The 24,411-nt window shown below is 39.4% G+C and overlaps 1 protein-coding gene across 1 annotated transcript in view; it reads right to left on the bottom strand.

Annotated features, from left to right (window-relative positions):
- Positions 1–24,411, bottom strand: part of LOC136874051 (methionine aminopeptidase 1D, mitochondrial) — a 173,441-nt gene that overhangs the window by 109,055 nt on the left and 39,975 nt on the right. Inside the window, exon 3 of the mRNA XM_067147561.2 lies at positions 6,471–6,662. Coding sequence (XP_067003662.1) covers positions 6,471–6,662 — 192 coding nt within the window. The remainder of the gene's footprint in view (positions 1–6,470; positions 6,663–24,411) is intronic.

Below are 24,411 nucleotides of genomic sequence, written 5' to 3'. Positions count from 1 at the left end.
ACACCAGTTGAAGCTATGCGCCTTTTACTGAAGTGTTTTAGTAAAGACAGCAACTTAATAGGCCTCTACGTTAAAATGTTCTTGCAACTATCTTTCTCTTAGTAAATTTCAACATGCTCTGTCTTAATTTCATTTGTCATATGAGAATAGTCCTTGGTGAACTGTATAGTTTTCACGTTGATTTCATTTACAAAAAAATGTAACTCAAACCCTTAGTAAACTGTAAAATTTTCACGTTGATTTCATTTTCTTAAGTGTAATTTTCAAAAGACATCACATGGAATCCTGATAACTGACTGTCACGATTTGTTGTACATAACTTAACTGTAAGATCTAAATGTTATTAATATAAATCTCGTGCTTAAAAAAAAAAAAAATTAATCTGATTTCTTTTCGATATGTTAGTTTGGCTGTTTTGTACCTTAATCAGCTTTTATTAATACCAGTAAATCTAGGTGTTCAGAAAGGGATCACTGTTGATTTTGTTCTCCCTGCAAAGCACTACATTTCACGCACCTTTTTAGGGCTTCCAGCCTGTTTCCCATTTCCTTTCCTATAGTCGTCAAGTTGGTTAATGTGGTATTTATATCTCTACACTGTTTCTAAAGTATTAATTGTGTGTGTGTTTCATTTAACTTAAAGTGTTTGAAGCTCATTAAATTTAAATAGTTTTTTATTATTATTACTGTTTCTTGTGTTGTGTAATCCGTAACGGCTATAAATATATGAACAAAGACAAGTGAGCGACTGCCAGAAGTAATTAGCTCACTGCTGGGATAGGTTTTTCAGGTTATTTCTGTCTCTACCTGGCAGATTGAGTTGCTGAGGACAGAAGGGGGCTAAAATGTGCAGTGAGGTCTAAGACTTTCATTCTATACAAAGGATATTCCACCGAGCTCGATAGCTGCAGTCGCTTAAGTGCGGCCAGTATCCAGTATTCGGGAGATAGTAGGTTCGAACCCCACTGTTGGCAGCCCTGAAGATGGTTTTCCATGGTTACCCATTTTCACACCAGGCAAATACTGAGGCTGTACCTTAATTAAGGCCATGGCCACTTCCTTCCCACTTCTACGCCTTGCCTATCCCATCGTCGCCGTAAGACCTATATGGGTCGGTACGACATAAAGCAAAATTGTAAAAAAATTTTTTAAAAAAAGTACATGCAACTCAACTCGCTTGTGAGTTTGTCTGAAAAAAAACTGCATCGCCTCGAGGAATACAAGAAAATAAGGTTACTTTATCTGTAGCCTTCATGAGTTATTAAATAGTACGAGAGTGTAAGTTTACCACGTTGGATGCCACGTGCTACGTCACGCCAACTCTGATTTCAAGAACAGTGTGCCGCCATATGGCGTCACACCATCTCGAGTCTGAAGACCAGTGTGACGCCATATGGCGGCACAGTACAGTTTCAGGCGATGCGCCGTAGAAAATCAGCTGTGACATATGCGCGTAAAATTGGTACTACGTGAAGAGCGAACTTCAGGATCTATTCCAGCTATGTATTTCTACTGTGTGCCACTTCTTCTGAAGTCAGTGACTGGCCAGTGGCCATTGTCACAAGTGAAAGCGTGCCAGGCATTGTTTATTCCTCGTTTACGTACGAATTATCACTCAGTTTATATAGTTGTGCAAAAATATAAAAAATGGAAGATATTGGTAATAATCTTGGTAGAAATGCTAAGTGACTTGCAAAGAAGAGAATTAGTGAAGTGGATATTTGTGAATTACTGATGGATGCTGACAGAGAGGAAGGTGTAAGTGTTGATGGCAGTGAATATAACGCTAGTGATGATGAGTGCAGTGACAGTGACAGCATGACAGATGTATCAAGTGATGCGGAAGACGATGGCGATACTGATAGTGATATTATAGTTGGGAACGGTGCTGGTGCAAATGGTGTAGACAATCATGTGAACAATGGTGCCTGGGGTCCTTGCGTAGGGGCACAGAAAGTATTTCACATTTATAAGCCAGGAACATCTAAATCTTCAAACTGATACTTCTACAGCCATACCATATGAGTTTTACCGACTGTTCCTAACAGACAAAGTTCTTGATTTGATGGTACTACAAACTAATCTCAATGCAAATCAAACACTAGCGTCTATGCATATTAAGCGGTCTAGTCGTTTGAAGGAGTGGGTAGATACTACAAAGGAGGAAATAAAAGTTTTCATAGGTTTGAGATTGTAGATGGGTCTTGTAAGAATGTCTTCATTATCAAATTACTGGAGCCAGTTTTCTGTATATGGAAATAGTGTAGCTGGTAAGGCAATGCCAAGAAATCGTTTTCAGTTACTACTTCGATTCTGGCACTTTGCTCCCAACGATGCTTTAGCTGCAAAGTTGCATAAGATTCAGCCACTGTTAGATATAATGCTTATGAACTTCAAGAGTGTCAAAACTCCAGGTGAAAACCTCGTAGTTGATGGATCAATGATTCTGCGGAGAGGTTGTTTATCATTCTGGCAATTTATGCCTGGTAAGGCACACAGGTACGGTGTTAAACAATTTAAGCTGTGCGACGACACAGGCTACACCTACAAAACTGAAGTATACACTGGTAAAGGTACCTTGGATGCTCAGAATACACTGAGCATGGCTACTCAAGTTGTAATGCAACTTATGCTATGGGCTTTACGTCGCAGCGACACAGATAGGTCTTATGGCGACGATGGGATAGGAAAGGCCTAGGAGTTGGAAGGAAGCGGCCGTGGCCTTAATTAAGGTACAGCCCCAGCATTTGCCTGGTGTGAAAATGGGAAACCACGGAAAACCATTTTCAGGGCTGCCGATACTGGGATTCGAACCTACTATCTCCCGGATGCAAGCTCACAGCCGCGCGCCTCTACGCGCACGGCCAACTCGCCCGGTAATGCAACTTATGGACCCGTATCTGGACAGTGGTCGTTTTCTCTGCACCAGCAATTATTACTCATCAACTGAGTTAGCTGAGGTATTACTGGAGTGTACGACACATTTTATTGGCACGCTTAGGAAAAATCAAAAAGATTTACCAAAGGATGTTGTAAATGCAAAGCTTAAGAAGGGAGAACTCATTGCAATGGAGAATGGAAATGGACTGACAATGATGAAGTGGAGAGATCAGAGGGACATGCTGATTATGTCAACCAAATGTTCTAATGATGTAATTGTTACGGGCAACAAGAACAGGAAACACAAAGATGTGGTTAAACTGAAAATGATAATAACGTACAATAAAATGAAAGGAGGAATAGATATTGCAGACACACTTTTTTCGTATCACACTGCAATAAGGAAAACCATCCGATGGTACCACAAAGTTGCAGATGAACATCTTTCTGGTACTGCCATTGTAAATGCACTGCTTCTGTACAACAAGTGCGGGCTACTGGACATCGAGAAATGTCTCTTGCGGAGTTTTGAAGGAACGTGGTCAGTACTCAGCTTTGTCTAACTAACGATCCTGTTAGATGTACTCCGAAAAGAGAGAACCATGACCTTGGGGAATCCAACAAGACAGAAGGACAGAAAATTACCAGGTAAGTATTATCAAATTCAACATTATTGCACTTTTGAAGGATGTTAATACTAATTATAAAATTATTTTTTATTTCTTCCTTTTAATATTGCAGGAAAGCTCGAGGTCGGTGTCAAAGCTGCTATTTACAACTATGCAATGTCATAGGCAGAACGGCTGCTGCTTCTGTCGCAAAAAGGGTGTCAACTGTCTGCACAACCTGTCCTGACAGACCTTTCCTTTGTCTGAAGTGCTTTGAATCATTTTACAACAAATAGTGACTGAAGGTTAATTGCTGTTGAAAGTCAATGCTTATGTTGCAATGCAGGTGTCACTGCCTGTCAATCGTGCCAAGACATATTTCCATTGTTTCGATTTATCAGAAAACTGTTCACAACAATATGTAATGTAATATAAGTACTTGTCTTGCATTTTACTAGGTTTTCATAAATATTATATTAGTTTGAATTAAGAAATAAATCTCCCGTATTTGAAATTTGTGTTGCACATTACATCTCAAAAAAATGATGTGACACCATATGGCATCACACATGACCTTGGTATGGTCAGATAAAGTTCACTTAGTACAACATATAAATATATCCCAAGATAATATAAACAGCCCTCAACAGTTTCAATTGCTTTGGCACCAGCAGAATACTATTCAAATACATGCCTGGCACTCAACATGTTAAACACAATATTCACAAATATCACAAAAGTTGTGTTTATAATAATTCATTGGTTTCACCATCATCATAATATGATAAAGGTAAACTTGGTGGCATTGATAACTGTTAGGATGTGTATCTTCTAATTCACTTACTCACTGAAGAGTTAGAGAAAAAAATCAAGGAAATATAATGATGAAATCAGTTGTACTGATTTGGCCTTCATGTGTTGATAACCTACAAGAGCAAGTTTGGTGTATTATCTGTTTTGACGTTCTCTCACATGAAACCTGTTAAACCTCATATACATCTTGAAACAAGATATCTGGATCATTCTGGTCCATCAACTGTCTGGGCTCTGTGAACAGTTCAGATTTGCATGACAAGGCAATGTTCATTCATCATCAAAATGGATCCACGATGCTGTGCTCTTAAAGGAAACTTAATGTCAACAGAATATTTTGAAGACCTTGGAACCAAGATATTTTTGACTAGTATGTGCTGCTGGCACCAGCACCTGACTGTATAGAACACTGTATTTTTTAAATTTTGTCAAGTATGTCATCTTAGGTTATATATCCTCTTCTGCACATCCTTTTCATCTAAATATGGCATTACATTTTCTGATCATGTTATCGCGGCATTGTTTATCCCTATATTGGTACAGTCCATTCTCCACTGGCATTCATGCTCTCTATAAACACCATGAACTTCACATTTAAGACAGAATTCCATATTGGGGGCATTTTTACAAACATTTGTGCTTGTGATCTGTGTTTATTTTTTTACTGTTTCATCCTGAGTGCATTCACACAAGGACAGGACAATAAATGTGATGGTGGAGGAAAGGCATTGTCCTACATAGATAGGAAGCAAGGCTATCTTGCAAGACAATAGCTTATTTCATTTCAATATAGGCACCAGAGCCAAGGCTCTGCTTGGTGCAATACAGATGAATTACAATGACGGCTATATTCACAATTTAATTAGAAAATAAAATGGAGTAAATATATAATGTAACATGATGTAATAGATAAGACAAGACAAAGCTTCATGAACATCATCACCACACTATTTTAAGTATTTAGTTACATTACTCTTGAAAATAGATCAAGTTGGTAAAATTTTTATATTTTTTGGAAGCGAGTTATACATGTATGTATGTTCAGTCCGTCAGCGATGCCGGTGGTGGGATCCTCAACAGCTCTGCCATCAGCTGTCATAGATGGCCTAGGCATCACTGAAGAGGCGTACTAGGGAAGTGAGGAGTGAGGTAGTTTCCCATTGCTTTCCTCACCGAGCTAGAGTTGCTATTACATATCAGAGTGCCAAGCCCACTGAAATACATACACCAACCGACCCTATGAGTAACATTTTCACACCATTCATAGCAGGGACTGGCTGCATAAGGATTGGCCTTCCTAGCATCGCTCATACCTCAGCCACTTTCATATTGTCAAAGCCAAGGATAAGACTGAGACAGATATATGAAAGTAACAAAATTGCTCTAGCCTATACCAGAAGACATAGTGCACTGTAAACACTAGGACCTGCCAGCAAAGGCACAGAAAAATGCCATAGAGAATTTTGACCATAATTAGTAGAATGAATCTGATTGTAGTGAATGTTAGTCATTGTCCTGTCCTCGAATTGTTTGTGTTCACAAGGTAAATATTATTATTTTCCTGTTGTATTGTCCAGTGTACTGAACAATCACTTCAGCTCAATCTCACAGACAACAGGGGCATCACAAAATTGTTGGATATATCCTGAACCACTTTAGAAAACCATTCAACCGGTACATTTACTGATGCTCTACTGTGAGTGAAGTCATAATTTTAACAAATACCTCTTCCCTCATGCACAATGCCTTAAACCACATCTAGTCAGTCACAGAAAAACTCATTTGCTTCAAATGATTAACTTGCAGCATCTTCAGTAAGAATGGATCATCCCACTGCAAAGGTAATGCAGGGAGATGGCTGCTACATCAGGGGTTTCCAAAGTACCTGTTACTTTACGCCATCCAAATTACTAAGCTAAGCATGTGGTACAGTCACTCCAGCTCAATCTCACAGATAGGAGTGGCATCACAAAATTGTTGGATATATCTTGAACAATTTTCTGTATTAATACCACCTCCTTTGTACCTGCATTCTACAGCTCTGGTGTTACCTTCCATTAAATGATAATCTGAATTCAGACCATATGTTTCATTATAAGAATAGTATTAATGTTGTATTAAACACTTCACAATTAATGTAGTTATTTTTCTAAAGAATAAATCTACTTACAGTCACATCAACATTTATGATATCACCATCTTGAAGTGGCCGATCATCTGGAATCCCGTGGCAAGCTACGTTGTTCACTGATGTACATACTGATTTAGGAAACCCTCTGTAATTGAGTGGTGATGGATATGCATTGTTCTCAATACAGAGATTCCACACTAACTCATTCAGTTCTTCAGTCGTGCGCCCAACCTGCAATGTACGATTAGTTTAAATTTCTCAGCTCTGACTATTTCTCCATTAAATTATAACAAAGAGAGTAAAATACCTTTCCTGGGAGACAAATATGAAAACAAAATTTAATTATTCAAAAACCTAAACAGTAATTAAGATTTCCCATTATTAACATCAAGTCAGTTGCATTCTACTACTGTATGTCACAGTAGATGGTACAACCTGTCAGGCGGTCGACACCAAACCTGTCAAACTAAGGGTAAAACAATGGTTGAAGGTGGAGTTCACCCTTAGGAGGTTTGATGTGGCCTCTGTGTATGAAATGACAGAAAAATGAAATGAAATGTCGTATGGCTTTTAGTGCCGGGATATCCCAGGACAGGTTTGGCTCGCCAGGTGCAGGTCTTTCTATTTGACGCTCATAGGCGACCTGCGCGTCATGATGAGGATGAAATGATGATGAAGACAACACAAACACCCAGCCCCCGTGCCATTGGAATTAACCAGTTAAGGTTAAAATCCCCGACCCGGCCGGGAATCGAACCCAGAACCCTTTGAACCGAAGGCCAGTAGGCTGACCATTCAGCCAACGAGTCGGACAAATGACAGAAATTCATCACAGTATTATAAGCATTCACCCTAGTATGCAGGAAATGCTACACTACAGTCAAACCATTGGCTGAGAGTTAGCAACCCCATCGATGATCTTACTTCCTTCAGATTAGCAACCTGCTGTCTTGCAAAAGGAACAGTCGGACAGATTACAATTATGACGATCAAAGTGCAAAAAAGGAAAATGGATGGAAAATAAAGAATATGCTATTGTCTGGCTCCATGGCTAAATGGTTAGCGTACTGGCCTTTGGTCTCAGGGGTCCCGGGTTTGATTCCTGGCAGGGTCGGGAATTTTAACCATCGTTGGTTAATTTCCCTGGCATGGGGGCTGGGTGTATGTGTTATCTTCATCATCATTTCATCCTCATCACGATGCGCAGGTCGCCTACGGGAGTCAAATCAAAAGACCTGCACCTGGCGAGCCGAACCCGTCCTGGGATCTCCCGGCACTAAAAGCCATATGCCATTTCATTTCAACATGCTATTAAAAATGAATAGGCTCGTATTATTTCAACCTCGTACGAACAAAATTTTAAAGAAAATATATGTAAATATTGTCAAAATTCCAAGGCCGTGTGTAACATTAATTCATTAATGTCTTAAATATTTTTCATATTTATTTGGAAGAAATTTCATGGAAAACATGCTTTTTTAATAATAATGCTGGTGACGTCTTAAATAATCATAATTGTTGAAATAACGTTAATTAATATTTTGAGAACTTAATCCATTCAAGTTAATTTTTTTAAATAAAAATTATTTCAATATCAGAGGAATTTTACAGCAACTAAGAACAAATGATAATGTAAATATCTCAGCATTATTTGTGTAATTTTCAGCACACCATTACTATTTAAATTCTTTTGTAATTAAGATAAAAATCGATGTAATTCTCAAATTGTAAACTTGCTATTGCAATAGTCAATTTTCTGTCAAGATGAGGTTCATCCTCGCTTATTATGATTTTTTTTTTTCGAGCCAGGTGGAGGCTAATTGTTATTTTTATTCACTTTTCAGTGTAATTCAGGCTTCGTTGTGGGAGGACCAATAAGTCAGAATGTTATCACAGTCTTACGAGAGGAAATTTTATAACCACATCGAGAGTTTATTTGCAAATTTTTCTTTTATTGTTATTCAATGGAGTGCTATTGGAAATAAACATCAGAATTTTGTTTTAAACTGTTGTTTATCCACTGTCGTCAGTCCTTTTCCTTTAAACTGCCCCTAAAATAAGCGAAGCCAGTAATTGAACGGTCCACCAAATGAGAGTCTCGGTCACCGGCTGAGCCCTCCTGGGAAATAGGGGGCAATACAAAGGTTTTTGCAAAGGCCTTCCAAGTTTGAATATCTATATGACTTGGCCACCAGATGCTTTTTATCTTGAAAGGCTCTCTTTGCCATTGCTATCCTTTTCGCGAGTTCTGATATGCTCTGATTATCACACGTGATCAGGGTTCCTAGGTAGCAAAACTGTTTCACTTGTTCAATTTTAACAGGGCCAATTTTGAAGTGTGTTATAGGCATTTTCTTGTATTTACATATTGTCACGGTTTTTGTTTTTCTTGTATTAATTTTGAGGTTCCATTTGCCTAACGTTTCTGTGAATATGTTGATCATTCTCTGCATACTTTTGCCTGTTTCTGCTAGTATGGCAATATCATCAGCAAATTTTATAGAGTGTACTTGTTTACCATTAATTTTGAACCCAGTTGTTTTCTCCTTCATGACTGCGATAGCTTCTTCGATGAGCATATTGAAGAGATAAGAAGAAAGTGGACATCCTTGCCTAACTCCTCTTCTTATTTTGGCTTTTTTTTCTTTGTCCCATTGATTTCTAAATCAGTGTTCTGCATTCTGTACAAATTTAGTACGAGGCATCTATCCTTCCAATCAATTCCCAGTCTTCCCTAGTACCCCTCCCTGATCGAAATCCAAACTGCTCATTGTTGATATAGTGTTCTAACTTCCCTTTATTTCTATTTTTGATGATGTTGAGCAGTATTTTTGAAGCATGAGACAGGAGAGTGATAATTCGATAATCTGAACAGTCCGTGCCATTCCTCTTTTTTGGTACTGCAACAGTTCTGGTTTTACTAAAGTCAGGTGGAACTACGCCATTCTCATAGCAATCTGACACCAGCTGAAAAAGGCAACGTTTCATACCATCACCCAAGTGTTTCAGAAGTTCTGCTGGAATGTTATCTAGACCAGGTGCTTTCTTTTCCTGGAGAATGTGTAGTGCTGCATTAAACTCTGAAGATTTGATTGAGGGACCTTTTCTGTATTCGTCTATCTCGTGTTCTTTTTCAATGTAGCAGGTTGTATTACATTGTTTCCTTGGTACAGGTCTTCAATGTAGTCTTTTCAACGTTCACAGATTTCTTCGGTATTGAACAGGAGGTTTCCCATTTTATCTTTGACTATGGAGCTTCTGGTTTTCGGTTTGTATTGTAGGGTTCTGATATTGAAATATGCCTTTTCCACCTGTCCTCTGATCTTTTCTATAACCTCGTTTGTCTCCTTCATCCAGTTCTCCTTTGCTTTGCAACACTTGGTTGTGATCTGATTTCTAATTTCTTTGTACCTTTCTTTATTCCCTACTCTCCTTTCCTTATTCCTTTCGTGAATAAGGTTTATGATTTCATCAGTCATCCATGGCTTCCTTAGCTGTAACTGTCTTCTTTCCAGCACTTTTTCAGTAGTCTCAGTTATACCATTCCTTATTTCCTCCCATTTTGCACTGTCATGAAGAGCGTCTGCTAACTGATTAGTTTTTATTTTGTCCGCCTCCGTAGCATAGTGTTATTAGCTGCCATCCTCAGGGGCCTGGATTTGATTCTGAATACTGCCAGAAATTTAAGAATGGCAGGAGGGTTGGTATGTTCATTCATCACCAGATGAACGTACCATTTCCACTCCTATTATAACATCTAAATTTCAAAAAGTCATTGTTTAAGAAGCCTTTCTCATGGACAGTCGAGATTTTCTTCTGATAACGCAGAGCACAGTTCTCTGCAAAACGTACAGAATTTCACCTCATTTTCTTGACACGGCATAAGCCCAAAAGCCTATACAGTATCATGTCTGTAAGTACGGGCCGTGAAAGCATCAATGGCAACATTTTTCTCTCGTGTTTGTGGGTTGGGAGCTTTTTATAACAACCCAACTCCATTTGAAATGAGAAATAGAATTAGACTGCTGTTATTGTCGGGAAATACAAATTCTATTCCTTTATCCAGAAGCACTTCCGTCGGAGAAGACTTCAATGGCCCATCAACAGGTATTGTGGAACCCGAGTCTGAAGAAAATTTAATGCTCTTTATCACAAATGAGCTGTGCATTGACATTGTTGACAAGTCTTCAGAGACTGAAATGTTTGTCGAGGACTTTGAAACCGAGTAGGTAAGGGAAGAGAGTTCATGTGAGTCGTTGTTGTTGCTATTTTGCTTTACGTCGCACTGACACAGATATGTCTTACGGTGATGATGGGAGGGGAAAGGCCTAGGAATTGGAAGGAAGCGGCCGTGGCCTTAATTAAAGTATAGCCCCGGCATTTGCCTGGTGTGAAAATGGGAAACTGTGGAAAACCATCTTCAGGGCCGCCGACAGTGGGGCTCGAACCCACTATCTCCCGATAACTGGATACTGGCCGCACTTAAGCGACTGCAGCTATCGAGCTCGGTATGTCAGTCGTTAGCAGGGGAGGATGTCACCCAAGATTCCCTAAAATACCTTGCAGGTTATGTGGCTTTCAAGTGTCGCTCGATTGATGAAACTCTTAGTGCCCCGAAAGAAAACTGTTCACTGCCACAAGAAGAGACCTGTAACTGGATCTCGGTTATTTCAAAAGGGGGGCTTCACACATCCCAGTCGTGAGTGGTTAAAAAATCATAGTCCAGTACGAAATTACATTTAGTGTGTTTCATGGTCAGACTGTATCCTGATGCAAAAACGTAATGAAAACTCTTATTTCTATTATTAAGTCAAAATTTCCAGTATTCCATGACAAAATAATTTGTCTCTACGTCAGGACCAGGACATTTATTAGGATATAGCATTTAAATTCAAAGAATAAGGAGCTAGCACTGAGAAAATATGCCAATAAGAAGGCTAAGCTTTGGGCTGGTTCATCAACTAATTAAGTCTCCACTTCCTTCCCACTCCTAGCCCCTTCCTGTTCCATCATCACCATAAGACCTATCTGAGTCGGTGCGACGTAAAGCAACTTGTAAAAAAGTTTTAATACTTTAATATAATTCCTGTGCATAGTGTCATAGTCAACTTCTGAGAATCAACACAGGGTACAATGAAAGTTCATCAGTTCGTTTCCTCACAGTCAACCCAGACCAGTTACTATTCACTATGGCACTGAGATCCCTCTTGGGTCTTCAGTACCACGACATTGTTGGAATTTTTGACTAGCAAAGTGGGACAAATACGCAAAAGGGCTTGAAAACACTGTACAGTGGAAACCATCAGTTCCTGAAAATTACAGTAGATCTGTCAGCGCCATAAAAGCTAATGCTAGGAAGTTCATTCCCCAGGGATATCGTAAGACGTATATACCAGGATGGTCAGAAAAATGTAATCAGCTCTACACCGAATATCAGAACTCTCCTAATAAAACGACAGCTGATGAGTTGCTAAGGGCTCTAAATAAATCAAGGTGAGAGAAGTGGCATAGAACTACAGCAGAGATGGACTTCACACACTCTAGTCGTAAAGTCTGGAACCTCATAAGAAAACTTGGTAGTGACCCTACCATGAAACACAGAAGTTTGCCAATGAACCCAGACACAATTGCCTCCAGACTGACACAAATCTCTAGAGCGAAGATAGATAAGGTACCTGCAGGAGTGTTAAGAAGCAACTAAGGATGAGAAGATCACATTTGACATCCCATCTGGAGTATTCTTGTGTCTTCAGTACTGAAGAACTGGACAAGGCTCTATCCAAGATAAAGATTAAATAAAGTTGTTGATCTGGATGAAATCTACCCTGAGTTTCTGAAGGCCACAGGCCCTGGAACAAAACATTCGTTAGTCAACTTCTTCAATGAAATTCTATGAACTGGTAAATTACCTACGTTGTTAAAAGAAGCCAAAGTAATTGCAGTCTTGAAACCAGGAAAGGAAGGAACTGATGCTTCACATTATCGACCAATTTCACTCCTTAGCGAAATCTACAAGATGCTCGAAAGAATGATACTTAACCGTATCCAGGAAGCAATAGAAAGAGTCATCCCAGTTGAACAAGGGGGTTTCAGAAAGAATTGCAGTTGTTGTGATCAGGTGTTAACACTGACAACAGAGATTGAAGTAAGATTCCAGAAAAGATAAGGTACACGCAAGGAGTGTTAAGAAGCAACTAAGAATGAGAAGATCACAGCTGACATCCCATCCGGAGTATTCTTGTGTCTTCAGTCGACCTTACATCAGCCTATGACACGGTCTGGAGAGAGGGACTGTTGTTCAAGTTTGTTCAAGTCATGCCTTGTCAGAAGCTAGCATGCTTACTAAACAACATGTTATCCAACCGTCTGCTTGCTGTATTTCTGAACGGTGAAAGAAGCAGGTGGAGATCTCTAAACAATGGTTTACCTCCAGGGTCAGTATTATCTCCCATTCTATTAAATCTTTACATCCATGACCTGCCAAGAACAACTTCAAAGAAGATACAGTTTGCAGACAATCTAGCTTTAATTATTCAGAGTACGGATTTGGCACACTGTGAGGATGTACTTACAGAGGACCTTGCTACCATGTGTGACTATTTCCACAAATGGAGACTCCAGCCAAATCCTAGTAAAACGGAAGTAACAGCATTCCACTTGCATAACATGGAAGCTAATCGGAAGCTACATGTGGTTTTTAACAGAACAGAAGTCTCCCACAACTTCTTCCCAAAATATCTGGGTGTTACACTGGATTGATCCTTGTTCAAACAGCATTACCTGAATCTGTCAAAGAAGCTGAGTACAAGAGTAAATCTGCTGCATAAACTAGCGGGCAGCAACTGGGGTGCAGATGCAAACACACTTCGCACTCAACTGGTGAGTACTGTGCTCCTGTGTGGGAAAACAGCGTACATTCGAGCAAGATTGACGTACAGCTCAATGAAACCGTGAGGGTTGTTACTGGTACAGTGAGGTCCACTCCTACTCAGTGGCTGCCTGATTTAGCAAACATTGCTCCTCCAGATCTGAGGAGAAAAGCAGCGAAAGTGCAGTTGCTCAAGAAGACCTTAGCACACAGGAACTCACTCTTGTTCAATAGCTTACGAGATCCACCTGTGATGAGGTTAAAATCCCGGAATCCACTCTGGACTGATCTATACTCCCATGAAAAATTCAGTGTAACAGCAGAATGGAGACAGCGATGGGAATAATGTCCACCCACCAATGCCTCTCTGATTAAAGACCCTCGACATGAGTGGTCAAAACACAATTGTTTCAGAACAGGTCACAGCAGGTGCCGATATATGATGAAAAAGTGGGGATATTGTGAAAGTGCTACGTGTGAGTGTGGTGCTGAGAAGCAGACGTTGCTTCATATTGTTGAAAGCTGTCCACTGTCAGCATTTATGGACGGTTTCCAGGCTCTGCATGAATTGACGCCAAGTGAAGTGGACTGGTTGTCGAAGCTGGACATTCTAGTCTAATTACTTCTATATTTTAACTTATAATAATAATCTATATAAATAAAATTGTAGGGGGTCCGCTGTCTGTAATTTCTTTTGTTTTGCCAATTTTTCAGATATTTATCCGTTTTAGGTCAACTCAAGACCGAATCGGTGGTTTTTACGTTTCGTGTCTGTTTGTCTGTTCCACCATCACGTAGAAACGGCTGGATAGATCTCAACCAAACTTCACATTTAGAGAATACTCATCCCGGGGAAGGTTTTGATATGCATATCGTTTTAAAATCTTTGAATACATGGGGGTTTATAGGAAAACCAGAATGGTTTTTCCACCATCACGTCGAAACAGCTGGATAAATCTCAACCAAACTTCATATTTAGAGTATACTCATCCCGGGGAAGGGTTTGATATGCATATCATTTTAAAATCTTTGAATACACGGGGGTTTATAGGAAAACCAGAATGGTTTTTCCACCATAACGTCGAAACGGCTGGATAGATCACAACCAAACTTCATATTTGGAGTACACTCATCCCGGGGGAGGTTTCAATATGCATATCATTTTAAAATCTTTAAATAGACAGGGCGTTTACAGGAAAACCTGAATGGTTTTTCCACCATCACTTCGAAACGACTGGATAGATCTCAACCAAACTTCATATTTAGAGTATACTCATCCCGGGAAAGGTTTCAATATGCATATTGTTTTAAAATCTTTGAATAGACGGGGGATTTATAGGAAAACCAGAATGGTTTTCACTATTGATTTTCTATAAACTTAGTTTACCGTACGTGAAACGTCTCTTCATTATAAACAACTTTCGTTATGTTCATAATTTACATTACTCTTCACATGACGGAGAAATTTACAATTTTCCGCTGGTATCATGCTCTGCATTGTGTGACCGACAGACCGACAACGAACCTACAGGTTACCATGGCAACGTCTGTGACTGCATGCCAGCAGGGAAGTAACGTATTGCCATTTTCCTCATCATGCTTTTTAATTCGTGGTTGTTCCTTGGGTAGAAGGCAAGGGAGGCGTCAATCGGCCTATCTGCGGGATATTGGCAGAATATCGTTGGATGTTATAACCGCCCTCGAATAGATTAAATAATAACACCATTAGTCATCTTCTTATTATTTATTTACCTAAGAATCACTGGACCTAAATTTCTCCTCTGTTATCGCTTTATTATATCCATAACTCACACTAGCATAATTTATTGAGGGGCATTTGATTTTCCAGTACATTCACTTGGCATTTACATATTTGTCGTTATCCGGCTGTCCTCAGTTATAATCCATTTTCTATCCTTTCAACTTTTTTAACTGTATTATTTTCTTCCTTAAATATGCCGTATGTACGCGAGTGCTACAAACTACTGGATGTATTTCCACCAAGACTCATATTTAGAATACACCTCTCCTTGATAGGTTTTAGGGCAAATATTGTTTCTAAATCCCTGAACTGACTGGGGGTTTATACGAAACCGAAACAGTGATTTTGCACTTCCACAAAATATACACAACCAAACTTAATGGAAATCTACCTACCTTGGTAGAAATTAATTTCTAAACCTTTTTTCTCATGTGCATCATTTCGATACGAGGATTAATAAGGGAGATATCATTAACGGACCGTTTTTCTGTACAAGTCCCATCGGACTTAACTCACGAGCGGGTGCGTGTAAAGCGTATTCCTTACAACTTGAAAACTACTGAAGACATTCGAAAAAAAAATTATATTTATTAACCACCTGTCCAAAGGTAGGTTTTAAACGTAAATAACATTCTTGGTTGCCTGCGTTTCGCCCTCGTGTGCTAAGTTAGGCTCGTCAGTTGGGACTTAGCACACCACCTAAGACGCAAGGCTAGTGCATACCGTGGAGGCCACTGCATAGGCTACTTGAAGCCACCAGCAGTGCCAATGCACTATGAGAGCTATGTCTCATTTTCAAAAATTGATGCCTGCCTGGCCATCAAATGATGTAGATATTGATTCCCATAGGGAACCCAAAATATTTGTCCCGAATGAGTAAATTTATAATACCAATATAATGGTCCGTTATTGGACATTATAAATTTTCCAGCTAACTCATTAATGTCCAATAACGGACCATTATATTGGTATTATAAATTTACTCATTCGGGACAAATATTTTGGGTTCCCTATGGGAATCAATATCTACATCATTTGATGGCCAGGCAGGCATCAATTTTTGAAAATGAGACATAGCTCTCATAGTGCATTGGCACTGCTGGTGGCTTCAAGTAGCCTATGCAGTGGCCTCCACGGTATGCACTAGCCTTGCGTCTTGGGTGGTGTGCTAAGTCCCAACTGACGAGCCTAACTTAGCACACGAGGGCGAAACGCAGGCAACCAAGAATGAGTTAGCTGGAAAATTTATAATGTCCAATAACGGACCATTATATTGGTATTATAAATTTACTCATTCGGGACAAATATTTTGGGTTCCCTATGGGAATCAATATCTACATCATTTGATGGCCAGGCAGGCATCAATTTATGAAAATGAGACATAGCTCTCATAGTGCATTGGCACTGCTGGTGGCTTCAAGTAGTCTATGCAGTGGCCTCCACGGTATGCACTAGCCTTGCGTCTTGGGTGGTGTGCCAAGTCCCAACTGACGAGCCTAACTTAGCACACGAGGGCGAAACGCAGGCAACCAAGAATGAGTTAGCTGGAAAATTTATAATGTCCAATAACGGACCATTATATTGGTAAATATAAATTTACTCATTCGGGACAAATATTTTGGGTTCCCTATGGGAATCAATATCTACATCATTTGATGGCCAGGCAGGCATCAATTTTTGAAAATGAGACATAGCTCTCATAGTGCATTGGCACTGCTGGTGGCTTCAAGTAGCCTATGCAGTGGCCTCCACGGTATGCACTAGCCTTGCGTCTTGGGTGGTGTGCTAAGTCCCAACTGACGAGCCTAACTTAGCACACGAGGGCGAAACGCAGGCAACCAAGAATGAGTTAGCTGGAAAATTTATAATGTCCAATAACGGACCATTATATTGGTATTATAAATTTACTCATTCGGGACAAATATTTTGGGTTCCCTATGGGAATCAATATCTACATCAGTAAATAACATTTCATGTTCCGGAATGGACTGGTGGTTTATAGGGAACACAAATGGTGATTTTACTCTTCCACAATATATACAGAACAAGACCAACCTGACTGGAAATCGACCAAACGTGATGGAATTCCACCTCTAAACCTTTTTTTTCATGTGCATTTTTTCGTCAGGAGGATTAATAAGGGAGATATCATGAATGGTCACTTTTGCAGGTTAAGTCCAGCGAACATAGCCCAAAAGGTGTTTTACATGGAGCAGATTCCTTATCTATGTAAATCAAATCGTAACGACTGTGTGCCTCTACGCTGACTATTTTGGCGAAATTTTCGTACAGCTTTACGTTTAAGGGGTAATAATGACCATCTCCATAATTTTTTGTTTAGTTTCCTGAAAGTCCTAATTTTTACCCGCCTCGCCCAAAATCCAGATTGCGGCATAATCTGCCAGAAGAAAAAGAAGATAATTGAAATTTGACAAAATTATACGTTTTAGCCTGTAACGAATGGGAAACATCCTAGATCATTAAATTTTTCACTTTTTATCCCCGAAGAATATCGAAATATGCAGGCAATTTTAATGATGGTGCAGACCTTCGGAAATTCCTATCACATAACGGATTGCACAATCTCCGTTCAATTTGGAGTGAACTACAACCTTGGTCTTATGATTTTTTGCCGTATCTGTATCCATTTTACGTTCGATTTGTCTCTATTAATCGATGTTAAGTCAATTTGGAATTTTCACATGCATAATTCATACTTTCAATTACTTATATGAAATACAGAATCATCAAACTCTTCACGAAAATTGGCCCACCCAGTAGCCATATGTGAGCCAAATGCTATGTATGTAGCTGTCACATAATTATCCGAAAAGTAATGTAATGTGAGATAATCTTACAAGACCTTTACCCTGTTCCACATTTCTAACTCAATCTGACCAAAGAATAGATGACATATCATAGGACCAGCCATTTAGGCCACTAAATCTGGCGTGTCTTATGGTATAATCCTTTGTCGATATGACGTACGTTTAGCAGCAGTTAATCTGTAAATGGAAGTCTGCAATATTGTAAACACGCATATACTTTCGTATGTCGATCTATATATATTCACTGATGTCGATTTGTAGCGATCGAGAAAGGGTGGGTCTTAATGTTAAAAATTAAATAACTGGAAAGGAGGTTCAACCTATTCAATACTCAAAGGAAAGAAACGTAGCAATCACATTTCTATTTAAATGGGACCGGTTTCGACCTTAGTCTAGGTCATCATCAGCCATAAAAACATATAAAATGTTTATGAATGTTGGAGGTCAGTTCTACACTCTGTTAGGCACAAAGACACGACACCACATTCTGTCCTGCATAAAGTCACAACACTACTAATCAACATACGAAGATCAAAAAGGCTTGAATTCGCAGACGAACAGATCTGTAGTAGAAAGCCGCCAGCTCCCGGTGACCAGCGCGGCACACTCAAGGTCACGCGCTGCGGCCAAACACCAAAGTAGAGTGGAGAACGTTTCGAAGGTCCAGAACCTGTCACGGCTGCGGGAAGCCAATTACGTATATAAAAATATACGACGCCAATTAGTACAACTGAATGAGCACCCGTACTCCAGATAAGTTCTTGGTAAACATTTTTTTCTTCTCTCTACAATTGTTTTTTCAAGTCAACTGTTTACCAAGAACTTATCTGGAGTACGGGTGCTCATTCAGTTGTACTAATTGGCGTCGTATATTTTTATATACGTAATTGGCTTCCCGCAGCCGTGACAGGTTCTGGACCTTCGAAACGTTCTCCACTCTACTTTGGTGTTTGGCCGCAGCGCGTGACCTTGAGTGTGCCGCGCTGGTCACCGGGAGCTGGCGGCTTTCTACTACAGATCTGTTCGTCTGCGAATTCAAGCCTTTTTGATCTTCGTATGTTGATTAGTAGTGTTGTGACTTTATGCAGGACAGAATGTGGTGTCGTGTCTTTGTGCCTAACAGAGTGTAGAACTGACCTCCAACATTCATAAACATTTTATATGTTTTTATGGCTGATGATGACCTAGACTAAGGTCGAAACCGGTCCCATTTAAATAGAAATGTGATTGCTACGTTTCTTTCCTTTGAGTATTGAATAGGTTGAACCTCCTTTCCAGTTATTTAATTTTTAACATTAATAATTTCAATACGGAACAATGAAATTTTTATCTTTAAAAGGGTGGGTCTGCTATTGTAATCAGTACTCCCCACACCGACTTTGACTGGCAGTAGGAAAGGGTTCCTTCTCCAACTCCTGTGTAACTGTCATTAGTGAGGAAGACCTACAATTGTAATGAATAGTTCCCTTCTCGATTTGACGTGCAGAAGGCAAGTGAGCATGCAGTTTTGTTTAAAACTCTCCTACCCAATTGTGTTTGGCAGTAGGCAAGGGTGCCCGCCATTATAAAGAAATGTCCTCATCTAAAATGTTACTGGCATTAGGCATAGTGGCCTGCTATTTTGATGGAAATTCACCAACTTGGTGTGACTGGCAGTAGGAAAATGGGCCTGGCATTATAATGATAACTGCACAACTCAATGTCGAGTGATAGTAGGGTAATTGCCTGCCATTATAATAGAAACTCCTCAACTGTAATCTGTCTGGAAGTAGGAAAGGGGGCTGCCATTTTAACGAAAACTCCCCAAATCGATTCTGTCCGCGTAGTAGGCAATGGGGCCTGCAATTATAATCTAAACTTCCCATCTCGATTGTGAATGACAGTAGGCAAGTGAGCCTGCTGTTATATCACAAATCCGTAACAAACACTTTACATTGGAAACAACGTACGGGGACCTCCCCATGCTCTTTCTCGGATAAAGCTAAGAGACATGCAATTTTAAAACAATCTTATTTACTGCATGTACACTATTTACTTTGATATTCGAATACAATGTAGAATACCGTAGCGAAGCACGGGTACATTCGCTAGTAATATAATAATAATTCCATAAAGATGTTGATACAATGCATATTTTTTTGTCATTTGATCTAAATATTTATTTCATCATGAAAGAAATTAATCATTTTGAGTTGCATGGCAATATTTTATTTCTTATCATATTATATGTCATGTATTTGATAGTTGATGTTCTACCTGCTCAGCATGTGACGAAATTTAACGCATATTCACTCATCTTGTTTTTAAATCTATTGGAAGTACTTACTCATTGAATCGGACTAAACCAGATTATTATTTGATGAAAGATTAGGAAGATGTTTCACAGGTGCGAGAATTGACAAGCTTGCTGTACTGCGAATATGTACCTTACTTGCTATTGTTCATATCGCGTGACATCATAGTGCTCCAGCCAATGAGAGCTTCAGCCACCGGAATAGCCTACCTAGTAGTGTAGTTACCTTGATGTATACCTATGTACCCATGGTTGTTGTAGGAAACATTGATATAGTACATACAATGCAAAGAGCTAAAAGAGTCACTATGCATGTGAAAGTGGCCTCACTTTGGCCTCAGTGCTATCTGTAGAAGTTCTAAGATGGCAAACAGCTTCACAATATACATGCTACACTACACCTAGGCAATGAAATCTTGGTGCTGATATTATCATAAACAAATGAGCTTCCAACATTATCTCTCGGACCTCAGAACCATCTGTGAAGACCAGTCACACAACCGGATATTGGTGAATGAGGCTTTGGAAATATATCTGATGGAAAGAGGCCCTCATGCTCATCTTTGGTCCACAGATTAAATCTAACCATATAACCAGCTGTGAAACTAGCTACGCAGAAACTTCAGCAGGAGTCTGGACACGACAAATGCCTACAGCCACATCTAGCTAGCAACATATGCTGTTGTTGTTGTTTGAGTCATCAGTCCATAGATTGGTTTGATGCCACCCTATCCTGTGCTAACCTTTTCATTTCTATGTAACTACTGCATCCTACATCTGCTCTAATCTGCTTGTCATATTGAAACCTTGGTCTACCCCTACTGTTCTTACCACCTACACTTCCTTCAAAAACCAACTGCACAAGTCCCGGGTGTCTTAAGATGTGTCCTATCATTCTTTCCCTTCTTCTTGTCAAATTTAGCCAAACCAATCTCCTCTCACCAATTTGATTCAGTATCTCTTCATTCATGATTCGATCTATCCATCTCACCTTCAGCATTCTTCTGTAACACCACATTTCAAAAGCTTCTATTCTCTTTCTTTCTGAGCTAGTTATCGTCCATGTTTCACTTCCATACAATGTCACACTCCACACGAAAGTCTTCAAAAACATCTTTCTAATTCCTATATCAATGTTTGAAATGAGCAAATTTCTTTTCTTGAGAAAGCTCTTCCTTGCTTGTGCTAGTCTACATTTTATGTCCTCCTTAATTCTGCCATCGTTAGTTATTTTACTACCCAAGTAACAATATTCATCTACTTCCTTTAAGACTTCATTTCCTAATCTAATATTTCCTGCATCACCTGCCTTTGTTCAACTGCACTCCATTACTTTTGTTTTGGACTTATTTATTTTCATCTTGTACTCCTTACTCAAGACTTCGTCCATACCATTCAGCACCTTCTTGAGATCTTCTGCAGTCTCAGATAAAATAACAATATCATCGGCAAATATCAAGGTTTTGATTTCCTCCCCTTGGATTGTGATTCCCTTTCCAAATTCCTCCTTGATTTCCTTTACTGCCTGTTCTATGTAAACACTGAAGAGGAGGGGGACAAACTGCAGCCTTGTCTCACTCCTTTCTGGATTGCTGCTTCTTTTTCAAAGCCCTCAATTCTTATCACTGCAGAGTGATTTTTATACAGATTGTAGATAATTCTTTGTTCTCGGTATCTGATCCCAATCACCTTCAGAATCTTAAATAGCTTGGTCCAATCAACATTATCAACATTGTCCTTCTTGATTCGATCCTCTAAGATCAGACGTAAAGTCAGGATTGCTTCATGTGTTCCTACATTTCTTCTGAAGCCAAATTGATTTTCTCCCAACTCAGCTTCAACTTGTTTTTCCATTCTTCTTTAATTAATACGTGTTAAAATTTTGCAGGCATGAGATACTAAACTAATGGTGTGGTAGTTTTCACACCTGTCAGCACCGGCTTTCTTGGGAATAGGTATAACAACATTCTGCCAAAAATCGGATGGGACTTCTCCTGTCTCATACATCTTACACACTAAATGGAATAACCTTACCATGCTGCTTTCTCCTAAGGCAGTCAGTAATTCAGAAGGAATGTCATCAATTCCAGGTGCCTTGTTCCTATTTAGGTCTCTCACAGCTCTGTCAAACTCTGACCTCAAAAGTGGGTCTCCCATTTCATCAGCATCAACAGTCTCTTCTTGTTCCAGAACCAAATTATCTACATCTTTACCTTGATACAACTGTTGGATATGTTCTTGCCATCTTTCTGCTTTGTCTTCTTTCCCTAACTGTGGCTTTCCATCTGAGCTTTTAATATTCGTACACCTAGATTTCCTTTCTCCAAAGGTTTCCTTGATTTTCCTGTATGCAGCATCTACTTTTCCCAGGACCATACAACCTTCGACATCCTTGCACTTCTCCTTCAGCCATTCTTCCTTATCTACCTTGCACTTTCTATCCACTTCATTCTTTAATCGCCTATGGGCTATTCTTTTCTGCTCTCTTCATTTCTAGCATTCCTGTATTTTCATCGTACATCGATCAGGTCTAGTATCCACTGATTCTTAGTTGATCTTTTCTTCCTTCCTAACATCTCTTCAGCAGCCCTACTGACTTCAATATATGCTACCAATCCCAAAATCAGCTCTCTACAAACAAGAAGCAATACCCCGAACACCATAACAAGGCCACAGGGAACGAACCCAGGAAGCAGGAGAACATCCTACACCACTACACCACCCAAAATATCAATAGTTCACAACTATTTCAGCCACAGTGATTAACAAGTACCTAGTGACGTTCTCTCCTAATCAAGGCTATTTAAAATGCAATAATAATCAACAAGAGGCCAACACAATACTAAAACAACAAATTTAAGATTCATGACTTCTTTGTACTGTATTTACCCTTGAATGGTGTAAACAAATTTCAAACCCCATTTCACATCAACATTAATGAATAACATCATTAATTATGAATTCATCACCAATTTTAAGTGGATATATTCATCACAGAATCTCATATAAGTAATTTTATCGATCTGCACATATTTGACTGGTACAAACAAGGTTTTGTAATCTACCTTATTAAATAGTGACATAAAAGAAATGAAAGTGTAACAACTATTATTAGAGCACAGACTGTGCATGTGGACTCCAAGCAGAACAATATTTATAACTAATGAAATTACTATTTTAATTCATGGTGTCATTTCTAATAGTATTATTATTATTAGAACCTAGAACTGTATACATAAATCTTGGGTAGAGTAATATTTCAATTGATGTTCTCGCTATTTTGACCATTAGTGTTATTGATATACTAACAGCTGAAGACAATCCATAACAGGATTGAAACTGGGACTGTGATTGTAATGTACAATGTATATATCTTTGATAACAGTATTGATTAGGTGGAGACTTCAAACCTATAACCGTGAACTGATCTATTGTCTCCTGCGACCAAGTTGAGAACAATCAAAAGATATGCGGAGGACAATCAAAAGATATACAAACTGTGTCACGGACCAAGGCATTCCTTCGCCTCTCGCTCGGGAACAAATTTCCAAACGCCGAGGGTAAGGAACTCAGTTCGGTAAGAACACTAATCAAAACAAACTTTAACAACGCTAAGTACCTGACCTATCATTCCACTCATGCTCATCTCATTCCAGAACTATCAGTCACAGGTGATTGTATTTTACTTCGGGGGGATAAGATTATTATCTCAGAGTCTTTGTAGACTTGCACACTGAGGCCACCAAGGAATTGTTAGTACGAAACAGCTCCCGAGACCCCAGTGTTAGTTTCCAAGCATGGATGCACTGATGGAGGAGAAAGTGAAGAAATATTTGCCTTGCCGAGTCACCCCTCCAGCAACATATAGGGACACTACACAACTTTGCTACCACAGAGGATTTGGTTGGAGTTATTAATTGATTTTCAGAACCCACTGGCTGCAAGTCAATGGCAACTCCAAGCGATTTTTCTGGACAATAAAGGAAGCAATATAGGCTTCCGTACTGGAGAGACTTGATTGCCAGGAGGAGCTATATGCATTTCTCCTTAACTACAAGGTCACACCTCATGCTACAACAGGTAAAAGTCCAGCAGAGATGCTGTTTGGACACCCATTTAAAGTAGGGTTCATCCAGTGTATATCTCCAAAGGAAGAAGACATGGAAATAATCAGTTAGGACACTTCGATGAAGAAGAAACAAGCGCACTATGCAAATTTGTCCTGCAGA

Source organism: Anabrus simplex, chromosome 5, assembly GCF_040414725.1.
Source record: "Anabrus simplex isolate iqAnaSimp1 chromosome 5, ASM4041472v1, whole genome shotgun sequence".
NCBI classification, from domain to species: Eukaryota; Metazoa; Arthropoda; class Insecta; order Orthoptera; family Tettigoniidae; genus Anabrus; species Anabrus simplex.
This window is presented reverse-complemented; position numbering and strand designations above follow the sequence as displayed.